General features: G+C 42.5%; 2 protein-coding genes across 2 annotated transcripts in view; both read right to left on the reverse strand.

Moving 5' to 3' along the window:
• slc43a1b (solute carrier family 43 member 1b) overlaps positions 1 to 1326 on the reverse strand; it is a 30557-nt gene extending 29231 nt beyond the window's left edge. Inside the window, exon 1 of the mRNA XM_079160176.1 lies at positions 1200 to 1326. The gene's annotated coding sequence lies outside the window, so the exon portion shown is untranslated. The remainder of the gene's footprint in view (positions 1 to 1199) is intronic.
• Positions 1327 to 7244: 5918 nt separating this feature from the next.
• Positions 7245 to 18400, reverse strand: part of LOC306696601 (sarcoplasmic/endoplasmic reticulum calcium ATPase 2) — a gene marked incomplete at its 3' end in the record, with an annotated part of 31609 nt that continues 20453 nt past the window's right edge. The window contains exons 8-24 of the mRNA XM_079160256.1: positions 17773 to 17928; positions 17542 to 17683; positions 17067 to 17233; positions 15061 to 15149; positions 14803 to 14905; positions 14536 to 14667; positions 14037 to 14162; positions 12395 to 12616; positions 12093 to 12204; positions 10820 to 11052; positions 10507 to 10727; positions 10196 to 10398; positions 9985 to 10070; positions 8640 to 8773; positions 8326 to 8443; positions 8102 to 8236; positions 7245 to 7427 (exon numbers count right to left, since the gene is read on the reverse strand). Of these exons, the coding sequence (XP_079016382.1) occupies positions 7245 to 7427; positions 8102 to 8236; positions 8326 to 8443; positions 8640 to 8773; positions 9985 to 10070; positions 10196 to 10398; positions 10507 to 10727; positions 10820 to 11052; positions 12093 to 12204; positions 12395 to 12616; positions 14037 to 14162; positions 14536 to 14667; positions 14803 to 14905; positions 15061 to 15149; positions 17067 to 17233; positions 17542 to 17683; positions 17773 to 17928 (2562 nt within the window). The remainder of the gene's footprint in view (positions 7428 to 8101; positions 8237 to 8325; positions 8444 to 8639; positions 8774 to 9984; positions 10071 to 10195; positions 10399 to 10506; positions 10728 to 10819; positions 11053 to 12092; positions 12205 to 12394; positions 12617 to 14036; positions 14163 to 14535; positions 14668 to 14802; positions 14906 to 15060; positions 15150 to 17066; positions 17234 to 17541; positions 17684 to 17772; positions 17929 to 18400) is intronic.

Below are 18400 nucleotides of genomic sequence, written 5' to 3' on the forward strand. Positions count from 1 at the left end.
AAAGTTGAATTCATAAATACAGACCAGTAGCTCATGCTAGTGAGTCAGTGTTCTACTTACTGTAGCATTTAGCATTATCCTGTACTTGTCACTTGGGTGAACAATGGCTGCTATTCAGCTTAAGTTACATAGGCCAAATCATGAGCCTTTATAATTTAAGTGAATAAAACAAGGAACATGTGTCGGACCTGATGGAAATTCACACAATGTCCAAAGGCAGATCATTGACCCTCACACTATAAAGATGCAAGGTGTTGCAGTTTAACCAGTGACCGTGTTAACTGGTGACTTTCAGTATAACTTACTACTTATGGTTGTTGAGGATAATCAACACAGATAATTATTCATTTAAAAATGATTGAAGGCTTTTAAGAGGGCCCCTCATGTTCTGTTGGTGTTTCCATCTTGGGCCACGTGCTAATGTATTCTACACACTCACTAATGCCACAGATCTGGAGAGTCACTTTGTTTAGGTTGCATTCACCATCTTTGCGGTTAATGTCCTTGCATAGCTTGACAAGCTCTCCACACATCCGTTGCCGAGCTGCGTGTGCACACTTATGTACGTCATCATTGTTTACAAACTGTAAAGGGGATTTTTTAAAATCCCTGTCCATTATGTAACATATACAGTATGAGGGGCCCTCACGGACATGTTGGCTGTAAATGTCTAAGAGTCTGTGTAAATGTCCATCAATATTACTTCAAAAAGTACTTCCTAAAAATATTGTTTATGCTTATTATCACAGACCAAAGAGATATTAGAAATGTCCCCTAACAAGGTGGAATGGACTCTTCTAATGAGCACAGTGAGGTTAAAGACGTCCTGCCTACATCTGTCTACATTACATGTTACAGTAATACCTTTTCTCAGTTGGGTTCATAAATGACCGTTTCCAAGTCAAAGTGACCCTCATACATCAACAAATATGTAAAGTTGAATTATACAAAAGCTATGAGCTCCCTTTCATGTTGGACAATTAGACTCAGCCGAGTCAAAACAATGAAGACCAGCGGGTGGTGGTTGACAGAAGAGGGAACTGACGGATCCTAATGCAGTTGTGACAACATGCTGCTACCTCAGAAGTGCCTTCAGAGCACATTGCCATACAGCAGCAGAACAGAGCAGTTATGTTATGAGGGGACGCCCGTCCCTTTGTCTACAATCCAAACTACGCAACATGTTGAAAGTCACTTACTTTATGAGGTGAGCTCCTCCACAGTAGATGATCTCAATATACGGTGAAGATTCAACACGTTATCTTCGCTGCTCCTTCTGTTTCCTGACGGGAGAGTTTGATTGTGTTGTGGAGTTTAATCTTTCTTTCTTTCTCTTGTATTTAAAGTGTGCTATCTCTCCCACTGAGTGGTAGTTGTATTGACTGGCACATGTGCACTCACATTAACTCTCTCTCTCTAAGTACAGTATGTCTATAAATGGAGCTCAAGACTCGCCCGCCCACTGACCTTAACACACACACACACACACACACACACACACACACACACACACACACATACACACACACTTTGCTAAATTTGTCTACACCTAATGTGTCTTACAGTCTGGACAGATCCATAGTTTGCTGTGAGTTGATATCTCCAGTGATTGTTAACACTGAAGTGAAGGATGTACACGTCATTAAACCATTAAAACTCTTTGGTTCCTGAAAGTTTCTCAGCTGACACCAGTGACAGTGATACACTGTCCGCCTGCTCCCTAACCCCATCATGTGGTCAGCTGCAGTATGTCTCTAAGCAGTGGTTGCACACTGAATATACTGTATATCAATATATATATACTGTATATATCAGTCCAAGCTTTAAAAACAAATAAAAGAATATTAGAATAATTTCTGTACTTCACTGGTAGCAGGTGAAGAGAGGCCAGTACAGGGAGGTGTGGTGGGTCTTTCTGGTCGTGGTGAGGCAGCCGACCAGGAACCAGAGGAGGAGGGCTCACTGACTAACTCTATACAGAGAGAACGGCAGCAATCGAGGCGGGAGGGAAAAACTAATTCACTTGTAAATCTTTAACAGGTAGGAATGATTATAATTTTGCAGGAGATCTAAAATGGTGGATAGTGGACAGCTTGGTTGATTTGTTTATCAAATTTCAAACCAGAACCAAAGACTACACAGAGAGTTTTGGGGTGGGACTTCCGTTAGATGTCAGAGGGCATTATGTGTGGTTGCAGAGTAGTCAGCTGGCTGAAGATAGGACCTCGGGTTTATTCTGGTCGAGCTGAAGGAAGCTTTTTGCCATCCAGGATTTAATATCCTCCATGCGATTGTATAGAGTGTTGACACTGCTTGGAACCCCAGGTTTCAGCAGGAGGTACAGCTGGGTGTCGTCAGCATAACAATGGTAGGAGATATTGTATTTTCTCAAAATAAACCCCAGGGGAAGCAAATGTAAGGACAGTAGAATAGGCCGAATATGGAGCCTTTCACTTCGCTGTAATGACATCCCATCCTCTGAGATTCACTGATCTGGCCTGCTTCCACCAGGACACATGACCCAAACAGCTGGAGTCATCACATCACTGCAGCAACAAGCATTCACATATCCTGCAATCATTGACATCCAAGCTGGTAATTCTCTGGCTACTGCTGATGTTTTCAATCCCTGGAATGACAGAATGGTCAAAGTTCTGATCTCAGTATACAGGACATCGACTACAAACGTGTCAGGAACATTACATCTAAGATGTCAAAGTGAATGAAAACGGCAATGGAGTTTTTGTATTGTGTCAAACAAGCGCCACACACTTCACAAATTCTGACCCATTTAATTTATTCTTGTTTTCATCCTTCAACATCATTTCCATGACAACAAACCCTTCAGAAGTGGAATGAATAAGAAAAAACGTTACAAATAGAATCTACTAAATGGTGCTCCCTTGTTTAGCTCCAGTGGGAATGTTTGTTGGAGGCGAGGGGACAGAGTGTGGAATCTCTTGAATTATGAAGTTCATCGATTCAACCTTTTTCTAAACAGCTGAGTCAGTCAACTATTCATTTACTGTGACAGTCTGGAACCATATCAACCCACCCTTCAACAATAATAATAATTATAATTATAATAATAACACAGAACAAATGGTGTAAACAAAGTTAGTACATTGGGGACTTGTCATGGTATAATACACCCTTGCAGAAAAATAAAATATGAATAAATAATGAAAAAAGAAAGTAAATATTCGCTAATTAAGTCCATCTACATGCTTTTCTTCTGCCATAACTGTGCCAAAACCCAAATGATCATATGAGCAATTCAGCATAAGCAAACAAAACAAACAGAGGCAGAATTTTGGGCAACAAAGAAGCAAGAACATCCTCTATTGGTTTGAATACTTAGCAAGTAGTGAAAAGAACTATTTAAAATAAAAGAAAACACAAAACTGCCTGAGGTCTAACTAATTAAATTACAAAAAAAGTCACAATTTTATGAGAAAAAGTTATTACATTATGAGTAAAGCCATAATTCTGAAATGTTTTTTTACAAGAATAAAGTGGCAACTTTACTAGTAAAAGTAAAAAAATTACCAGAATAAAATTGCAAATTTACAAGAATATGCCACAATATTACGAGTGAAGTAATTTCATTTAATTTAGAAAGGGTCGCAACATTACAAGAATAAAGTCACAATTCTTTGTCCTAAGCTCAGTCTGACAAACATCTGTGGCAGAGCTCTACAGCTGTAGGAAGGCTAGCAGTAGTACAGTATTGTGACTTTACTCGCATGTCTCTCATGAAAGTATGACATCATGCGAAACAATTCTTTTCTTGTAAAATAATGACTTTAGTCTTCAAATCTCCGATTTTTCTAACAGTGGCCCTAACACTAAATGTGATATACAACAAAAGCTATTGTAATAACATGAATCAAAAACCCATTGTTCACAAATAATACAAAATCCCTTCAATGGCAAACAGAGTGAGATGTCACAATGGCATCACTGGAGGAAATGGCTGATTCGCACAATAAGCACATTTAAATGGAGCACGACTCAGTGTCAGGGCTGCTGTGAGACTCTCTGTGACGTTACAGAATGACTGCGTGTGGAATCATTTCCACTCTGTAGTCCACAGGAGCATCAACGCAGCTAACAGAGTATAACAAGGAACCATATTAATACGTTTACATACATGGAGCAGTGTAAACGTGAATATAGATAACAGAATCAACGAGTGCGAAGGCTTTAAGTCAGCTCAGGATGTCAAGTTACATTTAAGACTTTCTCAGCTTTTCAGTGTCAGTAACAATCAACAGAAAGACAAAGTAACTGAACTGTAGGTTTATCAGAATGATGCTATGAGGAACTTGTGGACATAAACCCTTTTACAACCTGTAGACACCCAGCTGTACATGGACACACACTTTAAGGCGAGACTCTACAGGCAACAACATTGTTTTCATGCGCACTCAATTTAGAGAATCTGGTCTAGTTTTCTTCCATGTCTTCTTTTCTGTCTTCTCTAAATTGTTGCGTCTAAATGTTCCTAAACTCACCAATGGGAACTTGTAATACAAAACATTATTGTCTAAATGTAATTAGTCAGCTGAAGTTTCATGGTGCTATCTATTAGTTAATCCACCTGTAGTGTCTTCAACATGTGTGTAATTGAGCTAAACATCTGTTTAAAGGAGGTTTTCTCTAAATGAGTTTGTTCTCAGACTCTTCAGCAGCTCTTACAGACACCAAACTGTACACCTTCATTCCTCTCTATACTCTGAAGGTTAACACAGAGGGGTTTCTTCACATCTCATTCAGAGACTCATTTTAATATTTTAAAAATTCTATAACTAAAAACATGGTGAAATTAGGTTTTATTTATGGCTATTGACAGTATCTTCAGATGTATGATTGATACAAAAGATATATAATATTCCCTCTGTAAAAACAAAACGAAACAAGCGTTGTGAACCTGGCTTTATCCAGTGTTCACATTTATGTGTGTAAATTAGCACTTCTGTAAAAAGTCTGTCTTAATGTGAGTAATCAACTGGGGAAGATTCATGGTGGTATTTATTCGTTAAATGTTTTACCCTATTCACCTGTAGTGTCTCCTCTTACGCCCACATTCTGCAGGAAATGATGTGTTCCTGCAGAATGCAACAGTCACAGTTTGGACTGGTGTTATAAATGTGAGACGTGCGCTGACATGCATCCTGTAATGGTCTGCTAACAGTCTTCCCTCTCAGGTAAATGCTTCTTTTAGTCTCATGTACAGTATCTACAAGGAAGGTCCAACAATAATGTGGCTGGATATCTTTGCATCGCAGCATAAAGACTGTTGCAGTGGCCGGTTGGGGGATTCTATTGTACCTCTAGTCATCTGGCCTGATCGCCTGTTACTAACAACAAATTATTACTGGTGAATTACAGTGTGGCCGTAAAGCTGGAGAGTGTGTGTGTGTGTGTGTTTGATTTGAGACCAATCAGCACGGCTCTCCTTCTTCTATCGAATGCACTCATTTTTCAAGCAGACATCTAAAAGGTGCAACATGTAGCATTCAACCAGCGATACAGCATCAACATGCTGTTAGAATGACTCATTAAACATCTACAGTAGAACTGGAAACCTATCTGTGCTACATGATTCTTCTGACTATCTGATCGCTGTTTAACTTGAAGTTGTGTGTTGTTGCACCAGCTCCACCAAACTTCAATGTTAGCCTCATCTGTGCATCACTACATGGAAGTTGTTACTGTGTCTGGCCTCAAACAGAAACATATTGGGAGTCACGGGTCCAAAAGGAGTTAATACGTCCTAAAGCCCGTGTGTCGACACCAGAAAACCACATGTGTCATAGGAAATGTATTTTCTATCAAAATCATTTCTAAACTACACTTCGACACGCTTAACACGACAGTAGCTTACTGGTGTGCACACATATTACTAAAAGTTGTTTCTGTATCTGCTGCTCTTCAATTTGATTTAAATGAATTCAATATATTTAAACAGTGCATGGCTTTAGTGTCCACTTCAAATATTATAACGCAAATGTAAGTCTAATATTAAGAATTAACATACAGAACAGGCAGAAATAGTCAAATATTGGTTCGGCCGGTTTGGCCATAACAAACTTTAGTCCACCACAATGAGGGCATATATTTGCAGTTTTCTTAAACGCAGGAAAACAAGCTAAAGATAGATGACTCCTTCCCACTGCCAGTGGTCAAGCTGCTTTTCTGTTTTTTCTGGTGAGTCAAGTTCAATGTCATGAACACAAATTATAAAGCAGCACAGAGACCAGTGACAATGTTTCTTTGTATATCTGTTACTTATTCAGTCTCTCTTCAAACATGATTTGTTATTCATTTGGAACAATATTAGAGTGCTGCTTGGACAGAATTGGCAGAATTTGTGGCTGAGAAGACAAAGACGGAAAGGAGTGTATATTAGCGAGCGTGTCCACTCGGGTGTCATGTTTCCATCACTGCCGATTGGAGCTGGAGCCGATAAATATCTTTGAGTACTGCAGAGACCTTTGTCCTGGGACTGAAGGCCGATTGTAACCTTTCCTACTGAGGACAAAAGCCAGATGTTGGTCTTGTGTCCAGTGGGAAAGGGGCTATAGACATTTAAAACTTTTATTGGTGTATTCTGATTTAGTGAAGGGACTAGTTGGAAGCTAGCTAGTGAAAATTGACAAAGGTTTTATAAATAGCTGGTGCAACCATAGAAATAGATGCAACCTGTGACAAGCCAGTGCTGCTGGGAACCATTAATGATTACATTGAGTGTCCCTAACACAAAAATGGGTTATAGCATGCTAACATGCTAATGTTTATCATGTAAACCGTAGTATTTTAGAATCCAAAGGTTAGCATTAAAGTACAGCTGAAGCGATCTCATGTCGGAGACATATTTCCCTCTTGGCCCAGGTGTTGGACAGACAAACAGGGCCTAGGCCTTCCTAACTCATTGCAGTACAGTCTAAGTGAGCTATGGGATTCAGATGAAATGCTACACATAGCACCTTTTAGCATTGAGGAGGAGGTGGTCTTTCCTTCTTGGTGTTATCTGATTGTCTGTTGGCTTAATATTTCACTCTTTATCTCTTACACTGTTGTATCCCAGCAGAGTATTTATCATCTCTGCTCGTTTCTTTCTCCCCTCACCTCACCTCACCCGTACACACCCAATCCTCTGCATCCTATTCCAACAGTCCTTCTTTAGATGGTCTCTTTCTTCTCCCCCCCCACAGTCCACCCATCCTCTCGTTCCTCCATCACTCCCAGAAGATGTTGGTGATGTCAGAGTCCAGGCTGAAGATCCAGATCACTAGCGGAGCAAAGATCAGAACGAACGACCAGGACACTCCCTTCAGTGACTGGCGCAGCCTCCTCATCATGGCCCCGGCCAATCCCGTGCTAGCCCCCATCCTCCGCAGCTCCTCTTCCTCTTCCAGAGTCTTTTGAGAGATGGATTGGAACAAAGGGAAGGGTTAGGCACAGACCACTTTGAGATACTAATACCACGGCTGCACATTAAATGGTAACTTTGGTATTGTTCACGTGGACAATTATTATGTTTTTGTGTCTCAGTGACTGATGACGACAACAGTTCTTGAAACTATTCCAGTATTGAGCAACAGTGCTGCAGTCACTTACATAGCAACGGCACTGACATACTGTCAATGTAACATTACGTCTACTACACGTTCTTGTCTTTGCCACTGACAGACTCAGCTTGTTATTAGAAGTGTCAACATTATAGAAAAGAGCATACAGAGGAGGAGACGGGAAGTCTCGTTGTGAAAGCTCGTGAGAGGTAACTTGTTGCCGGAAGATGTCAGTGAGAGCTGGAGAGACGAGAGCCAGTGTTGTCAGAGTTTGATATGTTTGAGTACAGAAAGCGTAGCTTAGGGATCTGAGCCTGTCAGCGGCAACAACAAGCACTTTTAGTAAACGTAGCGTTACATTGTCACCCCTCAAAGTTACAACTCTCTCGCTCGATACTGGACCAGTAACACAAACTCTTGTCGTCATCAGTCAGTTAGAGACAAAAACATGGAAAAATAGGGTCCAGGTTAAATACCACCGAAGTTCCCCTTTAACTGAAGCACTGTCAGGCATGTCTTCTGACCTGGATTTGGCTTCCTGGCTCAATGTAGTTGCGGGCCAGGAACTTCAGAGCCTCGTCCATCAAGATGACAGGAAGTGACATCTTCAACACCACCACCCATTGAGGCCACGACAGAGGGCGTATCTGGAAAACCACCTGCAGACGGAGAGAATGGAGGATATTTCAGCCCTGGGTCGATAAGAAGTGTCAGCGAACAGATGTATGACTCGTGCATGCACACTTACCGGCAGTGGGTCGACATATAGAATGAGGAAGTGTAGAGCCATGGACAGACAGATGGCTCCCACCAGCCAGGGGTTTGACCAGGGAGGCATTTTCAGCAGGGACTGGTTCTCTGACAGACTGGACAGCACAGGAACAGAAGAAAGACATTCATTTTGCTCTGTGACTTTTCAGATTACAAACAACTTCATCTGTATCCTGGATCTACGGCCTTCAAACACCAAACCAGAGCATACAGGGGGAATATATCACAATGACACAGGGTTGTTTCATTACATTACAGGACATGAGCTTTAGTATGTGGGTTTATTCTTACCTGTTCAAGGCGTTGCACATCTCTATGGTAACCAGGACAGACAGGGCCATAGTCATTGGATAAGGAGACTCAAAGACTGAACACTGCACACCAGCAAACTCAACGTGGCCGTCCCTGCACTGAAGGTAGTGGGACTGTAGAGGAAACAAACGTGGAAATGACATTCTTCCTACTTACCTGGCATCCTTTTTGTTCAGTGATTATCCTGCAGGTGCACATCTCCTAAACAGAGTCTGACCGATACATGGCCAATGTGATCAGATCTATCACAATCAGCATAGTAACAAGAAATTACAAAAGTATGTTTGAGGTGATTCTCCATCGGAGCGATACTTCTTTAATGCTCAGCACTTATCTTGGTCACACTCTCTTCAAACCACATTTCAGCATAGGCCTCCCCCAACTGTTGTGTAGCCTTTAGAGGAATAATTCAAACCCCAAAAAATTTTGTACATCAATGATTCACCCCTTTTACATTGAATTCTTGAAGAAAACGTAGCTTTTCTCTCATGCCTCCACGGTAAACGAAGAATAAAATACTTCTTTAAGCCCGAATTTGTTGGCCTCTTGACATAGTATTACCGTGTTAAGTTGATTTGGTGAAGATGTTAGAAAAGCAATGATGTATTCACACATCTGGCCTCCGGATGAATGTCAGTCCAGTATTTATTCTCCTTTTAGCTCCGTTATGGTCTCCGCCAACTTCTGAGAGAAATCTCTCGGTCTCTTTAGCTGCTAAATGCTGCTCTATGTTCACCAGCTGGTCTGTAACTGTGTGTGGTGCTGAGTAGGCAGTTATCAGAGCTGCCTGCTGGAATTGGTGACAGCCAAACAAAGAACTGAAAGACACTAACACGCACCATAGAGCTGAGGGCAGACTTTATACTCATAGGAATTTATTCTGTTTTTTTAAATCATTTTACTTTACTAATATTCTCCTCGTGCCTGACTACTCAGGTATTGAAGCTACACAGGAATTGAAAATATTATACACAGAGCAGCTGAAACTCATCCTCATACAGCTCCATTAGGTCTGTCGTTTTTTCCATTAACCTATTCTAAATAAGCAGTTGTCAATATTATCAATAACAAATATAAGCTGTTTTTAATTGTTTATATCTTCTACCTACAGTTGATAGTTGGAGATCATGGAGCTTCACTCTTTTTGACCGTGTAATGTGATGGTATGAAGTTTTTTAATACTATTTTTGATTACCATGTAATAACATGTTCATAATCACAAGAAGGTTTCAACTGCTCACCCATTTCGTGTTATCACCACAGTGGACCCATTCAACTACACTACGTCTGAAAGAAGTGATGGGGAGTTACTGCGTGTGTTTACCAGTTGATAGAAGGAAAGCTTCGGTCCGTCGTGGGCTGCCATGAACCACCAGGCAGCAGCTCCGACAGTCGCAGCGCCCACATAACCTGCACAGAAGGGTGTTTAGTTTGTAACCTGTAGGTAAGATGCTGTGATGATGATATCTGCAGATGGATTTTTGTTTATGTGGTGGTGATTGATGAGGCCATTCTGTTCCAGGCTCACGACTCACATCCGACAATGAGGTAGCGGCAGAACAACCAGGTGGAGATCAGAGGCTCTTTGGGGGAGCGTGGGGGGCGGGACATGATGTCCAGATCTGGAGGGTTGAAGCCCAGAGCCGTTGCTGGGAAACCGTCGGTGACGAGGTTGACCCATAGCAGCTGGACTGGGATCAGTGCTTCAGGCATGCCCAGTGCAGCTGTCAGGAAAATACTGAGGAGGAGGGAAGGACAGAAAGAAGAGAAGGTAACAGTGAGAGGCCCAGATGATCCATAAACTGAATGTTAGTACACCACGTTTTCTGCATCCACTTATACTAACCAGACCACCTCTCCTATGTTGGATGAGATCAGGTATCTGATGAACTGTTTCATGTTGTTGTAAATGGCCCTGCCCTCCTCCACTGCTGCCACGATGGTGGAGAAGTTGTCATCAGCCAGGATCATCTCAGAGGCTGACTTTGCCACCGCTGTGCCGCTGCCCATAGCGATGCCGATCTCCGCCTTCTTCAATGCAGGCGCGTCGTTCACCCCGTCACCTGTCTGAGTCATGAGAGAGAGGGGGGGGGGGATGAAGTTATACTGGTTATCAACGAGTCTGTGATTCTACTTCAGGTACGAGAAGGTGCTCTCACCATGGCAGTGATGTCATTGAGGCTCTGCAGGTACTCCACAATACGACTCTTGTGTGCCGGTTCCACCCGGGCGAAGCATCTTGCCGTCCTGCAGGCCTGACGCTGCAGGTGAGGCGGCAGCTCGTCAAACTCCCGCCCCGTCAGGCCTCCGATAACGCCCTCCTGCTCCTCTTCCTGCTCCGTGATGATGCCCACCCTCCGACAGATAGACAGGGCTGTCCCTTTGTTGTCACCTGGAGAGAAAAACCGAAAGTTACAAAGTGTTTGATTGACGCTCATGAGGTGTGATTTATGACAAAGTTTACAAAAGTTTAAAGACATCACATTTCAGTCTTGTAAATATAGTTTGGTGTATATCCAATGAAAACAGGAAGTTGGATGAGAGGTAATAGATCATTCTTAAAACTGTAAATGCTCCCCTGAAAGCCCAGAAGTAACAAAGTGTTGAGTGTCTCTAAAACAGATACATAACCATCAGCATTTCTAAAGCTGCAATGAATGATAAAAGAAACACATCAAATCTACAATGTCCTGTCATCAGTCATTTTAAATGTGTGTGCTCTGCCCCGGTTAGTGCGGCTGACTTGATCTTTTGTCTATAATGTGCGTAACATGATTGATCTGTATGGTGAGGGTGTTTATTGTGTATCATGGCTAGTGATAGCAACAGTTAACCATTAATACCGAGAACATTTTTACACATGTCAGTCTATAGGTAAATTATTGCCGCCAGAAGGAAGCTTGTTAACCAGTTGAGCCTTTCAAACAGGACACTCTGTGTGTGTGTGTGTGTGTGTGTGTGTGTGTGTGTGTGTGTGTGTGTGTGTGTGTGTGTGTGTTTGTGTGTCATGCTGTGTCACTCTCAGAGCCAACTAAAGAGCGGTGAGAAAGCAGACAAATGATATGGAAAACATTTCAATCCATGTGTCATCTGAATGGCTGTTCTTATTGGCTTCTGTAGAGACCACCAACCAAACTATTTAGAACTAATATCAGCTGATAACGATCAATCATTCTTTTTGCAGCAGAAATGTAAGGCTTGTGACTTTTGCTTCAATGTGATTGATATACAATCATAGTGATGTTACTTTTTGAAAAATAAAAAATGTACATTGCTCAAAAATTTGATTTTTTAAATTCATGACACAATTTTAATACTTTTATCTATTTAGGGATACAAAGCACTTGAAGATACTCCAAGAAATGACATCACAAAAGGTAAAAAGCTGTGTTTTTGCACACATAACGTGTACATCTAGATGTGTGGTGATACCTGTGATCATGATGACTCTTATGCCAGCCTGCCGACACATCCGGACGGCGCTAAGCACTTCTTTCCTGGGGGGGTCCAACATACCCACACAGCCCACAAAGGTCAGGTCGGACTAGGCAGAGGAGACATGGAGGGAAGGCGTGGGGGACAACAGTTCACTCATTTAGTTAGAGCCACTGACAGTCGCTTGCTCCCATTCAGCAGACAAATAATGATTCTGTTTCTTAACTTCATTCTTTTAAAAGTGATACGGATACAGTGTTTAGTTTCTTAAGACATTTCATCATCCTCATCATCATCACCTCATAGTCACCAAAGACAGCTGAGTTCTCCAGGTTGAGGCTGTCGATGTGGGGGGGCGTGTCCCTGGTTGCCATGGCGAGGCAACGCAGCATGTCTCGGCCCGATCCCCATTCCCTCACATTGGACAGGATCTGCTCTCGAACCGCCGGGCTCAAAGGCACGCGAGAAGAACCGCTGACCCGGATATAATTACAACGCTCCAACACGCTCTCTGGAGCACCCTGAGAGAGACGGGGAGGAAGAAGACATGTCTCTTTACTGCTCTAAAGAGGTGGAACAATACATCCTGAACACCAGCTTGGTGTTAAAGTAAACACGGTGCATCTCTTTGCCCTAAAGGAGTATTTAGATAAACACAATAGGAATAATCCACACATTTTTCATGTTTTATTGATGTCTCTGAGACTTTTGATTGTATTAATCATGAAAAATGATTTATCAAATCATATCAAAGAGGGGTTCCTATGGGGTTTTCTGGTATGCTCACCAGACGATGCCAGTTCAATGGGGAAACTCTGCTCCGCTCCATGTGAACAATGGAGTTTACATTTCATATCTTTTTCTTTTTTACATTTACATGGATTATCTATCATGCAGCTATGGATGTGGAACAGGGTGCATGGCTGGTAACTCTCTCATTAACCACCTGTTGTATGCATGTATGCAGGTAATAGGGATACGTTCATAATATGGTATAGATCAGGGGTCACTAATAGGCAGACCCAGACGCTGCCCTATCCGGACCCGGACGTATAACTGATGGATAATTGACAATTATACATTTTGGCGGAGCGCTTCATTTTAACCTGCACAGCTTTTCTAGCCTTTATGGCACTCGGTCAGCAGTCCAGGAAATACACTGACCAATTAAATACTAGGCTGAATATATATATGGCATTAAATAGCGCAAGTTAGATATTATTGTAATGTTCCGGACCTTTGCACAAGGAGATTTTCTCAATCTGGACCTTTTGGAATTTTAATTGAATACCCCTGGTATAGATTTTAACATCTAATATAATGTAAATAATAACATTATTGTCAGAAGACAGAATATTAGTAGTTCTTCCTGTCTGGCAATGCCCGTAAAGAGGCTAAATACTTCGGCCATTACATAATCGATGATGTATCAGATGATAACATAACATAAACAGACCGTGTTGAAAGTCGCACGCACAATCAATGTTGGCACATAAAGACCTCTCTTTTTAGAGACACACTGTGGCTTATAATGACGAGGCTGCTGCTTAAAGCTCCAGGCGAGCCGAATGTTAGTCAATGTGGAACAGGTGTTAATAGGGTTAACTTAAACTATGACTAAATATGTTCGTTGACAACTTTTTCTTTCATGACTGAGACAAGACGAGCCAGACACGCTCACACCTACTGGCAATTTCACTTAACCTGCATGTCTTTGGGCTGTGGGAGGAAGCCGAGAACCCGGAGAGAACCCACGCTGACACAAATGATTGTATAGGCTGGACTAGATTGACTGAAATATTCAATATAATCTAATGAAGGAGGACATCTGACACAGGACTAAAATGTTTGAGTTGTGGTCAAATAAAACTATATAAAAATTACTAAAATGTGAGTGGAAATTGAATGCAGGCACTGGATAACCAGTGGCGTGGAACACACCTTGACAAACATCTTGGATCCAGAGGAAGACCTGGCGAGTTTATTAGATGAACAGAAGACAGACATAGACTTCCTGTCTCTGGAAAACTCCAACGTCAACTCCTTCCTCAACAGCTGCTTAATCACCTGAAAACAAGCAGTAGAAACAAATAGCACAATTCAGTGAGCTTTTTTGCCAGAACATACAGAAATAAAAAGTAGTTGCTGTAGTCACTTTGAAACACTCAGACAGAATGTGAAACCACTCAGTACAATCACTCGGTCCCTTAGGTAGCAGGACGTAAGAGAGAAGACGATGGAAAAGGTTGCAGCATAAAGGATGCAGAGGTCAGAGGAAAGGATCAATGAGTCATTAGCACCAGCACTTTCTTTAACTTTACAGAAGACACACACACACACACACACACACACACACACACACACACACACACACACACACACACACACACACACACACACACACACACACACACACACACACACTCTCTCTCTCTCTTACGGAGCAGCACGCTGTAGCTCTCTCAGCGGGGCTAATTCCTATCAGGTCAGTGTCGAACACGTTCATTTTCTCCACCAGACAGCAGAGAGCGGTCTCTGTTGCCTCCCCGACCTTCTCATACACACCCTTGGCCTGGAACACACAAACACACACACACGGAAGGGACAGAGGTTAAAGTATGCTGCTGACGGTATTTGTGGTAACACACATTCAGTTAGGAATGTTCCGGCACCATATACGGTAATCTATCGAGCAGTCATGTCTTACCTCATTGTAGTCCAGTGATGAGTCATTGCACAGTGCACAGATGGAGGCCATCTCCACCAGGCCTTCATACCGACTGGGCTTCACCACTGAGCCGTCCTTATAACTGCAAAGACAGAAGGAAATGCCACAGAGGACATAGGGATGTCGAGGCAATGTATACACATTTTAAGAAAAAGGAAGGAGAGATAAATTGTGGGCTCTCATAATCCATAAACTGTCAGGGTTAAGGGTTAAGTGTTAAAGGTTAAAGACACTCACACTTCCCCTTCAGGGGCGTAAGTAGATCCAGTCACTGTGAACTCGCTCAGGCTGCAGCGCTCCCCTGACACACTGTCTACGACAAACATCTAAACACACACACACGGACAATGCGGTAGTTGATTAGTTCAAACATATTAGAAGATCACATGTGAGGTTAGGTCCACATTCCAACAGGCCATTCCACCTCATGAGCCTTAGGTTTTTAAATCAAAACCGACACTTCATCCAGGAAGGCTTACTGTGATCAAACAGGACATTCTAAAATGTATGTACCAGGGTTTCAACAAGTTCAATCTTAGACTTGTTATGACCACATGAAATGTAATACCCATTTGTGTTAGATTGGGTTAGACTGCTTTCAGTGTTGACGTAGACCAATCGCTGTCCAGAGGTCGCTTGGAGTTAATGTACCAGCAGAACATTATTGAGAGATGGCCTGCGTCTGTTGGCAACATTTCATTGTGGCTCGATGGTTTTCATATTTCATGTGCGCTTTGATTCCTAATGGACCGAATTTTCATCATCATTCGCTTCATACAGGCCCTACACTAGTATTCTCCATCCAGGTCTGGTCCCCATCGCAGCAAAGGGGAGCAGAAATGAATCTAGGTCTAAATCTGAATGTGAACCCTAAATCTGAAGCTGGTAGCGTAGCATGATCACCGTGGAGACAGTGAGTCAGTATTTGTTAGGACAGTGTGTGTCGGAAATATAGAGTTTAGGACAGAAAAACACGCTGTTGCTCCATTTACTACAGTAATGTCACCATCAATTTTCTGAAAAGTTCAGAGATTTTCACCTTGAAGCACTCGGAGTGGCCACACAAAAAATTTGGAGAGCTCAGAAAAAAGAGGCAGGGTTCAGTATCTTTTCTGGTGCGCTCTGTCCTCCTACGCTCTGTCCTCCTACACTGTCCTCCTACGCTCTGTCCTCCTACGCTCTATCCTCCTACGCTTTGTCCTCTTACGCTTTGTCCTCTTACGCTCTGTCCTCCTACGCTCTGTCCTCTTACGCTCTGTCCTCCTACGCTTTGTCCTTTTACGCTTTGTCCTCTTACGCTCTGTCCTCCTACGCTCTGTCCTCTTACGCTGTCCTCCTACGCTCTGTCCTCCTACGCTTTGTCCTCTTACGCGCTGTCCTCCTACGCTCTGTCCTCTTACGCTGCCCTCCTACGCTCTGGCCCTTACACCTTTTTAGGCCAATTAAGTTCAAGATTTGTTAAGACCCACACAAACCCTGTGTATCTTATTGTTTAACACCAATGCTACTTTTCACCACTGATGCAAAGGAAGTTTTTTTAAATAGTGAAAATTTCTCAAATAGAAGCCTGCTTTCAATTGACATCTGTGGCCAGCAAATAAAGGCCGAGTAGAAAATATTGAAGGGAGTTGATGACATCTTCATCGGTGTAACAGCAGAGTCTGTCATAGCTTCTCTTTTTAACACTAACTTGACTAATTATTTCCTGTTGCTTTTAATTGGCTGATTTTTCATTTGATGTTAAGATGCTGTCGATGAAACTCAACACTTCCTGTAAATGTTTTATGTTAAAAGTAATCCAGCTGTTGTTTGTAGGCTTTTAATGTGAAACTTTCTAGTAGGCTTTCAGTTATACAATACTCCTTAATGTTTATTTTTACCCGGCCTGTATTAGCTACCCGCATTTATTTGACTGCTGAACGCTGCCATAACTATAATACTGGCTTTTATAAAATCCTTTACAGTATATCTATTTGTTAAACAGGATGTAAGTGAGCTTTCCTTTGTTAATCAATGTTAGTATGACAAGCCATTAGATGTTCTTTTGGAATAGCAAACTACTTTTAATGGATTTCCAAGTTGCCTGCTTTTGGATTATCCCCCACCCTTATCAGTATGATGTAATCAGTAACACTGTATCTTATCATTCGTATGAGAGCTAAATGAGGCTGACTGGCCCACAAAGTCATTTTGACACACGGTGTCTATATCAGTGTGATGTTACATTCCTTCTTCCATCTTACCCTGCAGACTGACATCTGGTTGGTTGTAAGGGTTCCTGTCTTGTCAGAGCAGATAACAGATGTGCAACCCAGCGTCTCCACTGATGGCAGGCTGCGGACGATGGCGTTCTTCCTGGCCATCCTCCTGGTGCCCAGAGCCAGGCAGGTTGTGATGACTGCTGGGAGGCCTGAGAGGAAACACAACAGGTGGACGATGGTGATGAGAAAGCTTCTCCATTCATAAAAGATATTGATGCTGTTTGATTAGCTGTGCAGTTAGGGGTGCATTTCAACCTTAGTGGGTGCTTTGAGAATTACACGCTTTCTTTTTCTCGTAGTTGCACAGGTTTAGTAGCTGCAAAAGCTGCACAATCCTTTTGTGAAATTGCCCCTCAGTGTCTTTAAAAATGACACTTGTAGTTTTTGTAGTAACAAAAGAATTACACATGTTCAAGAAGTGACTTTTCTGCATGGATAGATAGATAAGATGTTCGACCTTCTGGTATGGCAGCTACAGCCAGTGCAACAGCGATCTTGAAATAGTAAACAGCTCCTCTCAGCCAGCTGCCTCCATGGACCGGGTCATTGAAGTGTCCCACATTAATGGCCCACACTGCCACACAGATCACACTGATGACCTGCAGGTTAAAACAAGACAAGTAAGGTTGTAACACAGATGATAAAGTTTGAGTCCAAAGTCACCATAAAAACACACACAGGTCCTTGCCTTAGAAAGCTGTTCTCCAAACTGGTCTAGTTTCTGTTGTAGGGGGGTCCTTTCAGGGTCAGTGGCGGCCATCTCATCTCGGATTTTCCCAATCTCTGTCTGCACCCCTGTTGCCACGGCAACCCCGATGGCACGGCCCGCTGCAATGTTGGTACCCTGGACAAAGTTGTGAACTTTACTGGGAAACTCGTTTCCATCATAACAAACTGAGACATAGTAACACACCGTTTCTGTAGTTCAGCAGTGTGAGTGTCATCTGTATGTGTCTATTCTATATGCTGCCAAAGCAGACAAAGGGAAATGTGATGTGAAGTGTGCTGATTTCTTTCCCTCCCATGACAGCAGATTTCCTCCACATCAGTGTGAAGCAGCACTCAGTGAAGCACAGCAACAAAGACAAGCTGCAGATCTGCAGCCTGTCAGAGTGATGCTGCTAAATAAAACATCACTGGCTGCTGTTCTTTGACCACAGACCACCTGGTGACTCAGACACACACACACACACACACACACACACACACACACACACACACACACACACACACACACACACACACACACACACACACACACACACACACACACACACACACACACACACACACACACACACACACACACTTCAATT

The sequence above is a fragment of the Pholis gunnellus genome, assembly GCF_910591455.1.
Source record: "Pholis gunnellus genome assembly, chromosome: 5".
NCBI classification, from domain to species: Eukaryota; Metazoa; Chordata; class Actinopteri; order Perciformes; family Pholidae; genus Pholis; species Pholis gunnellus.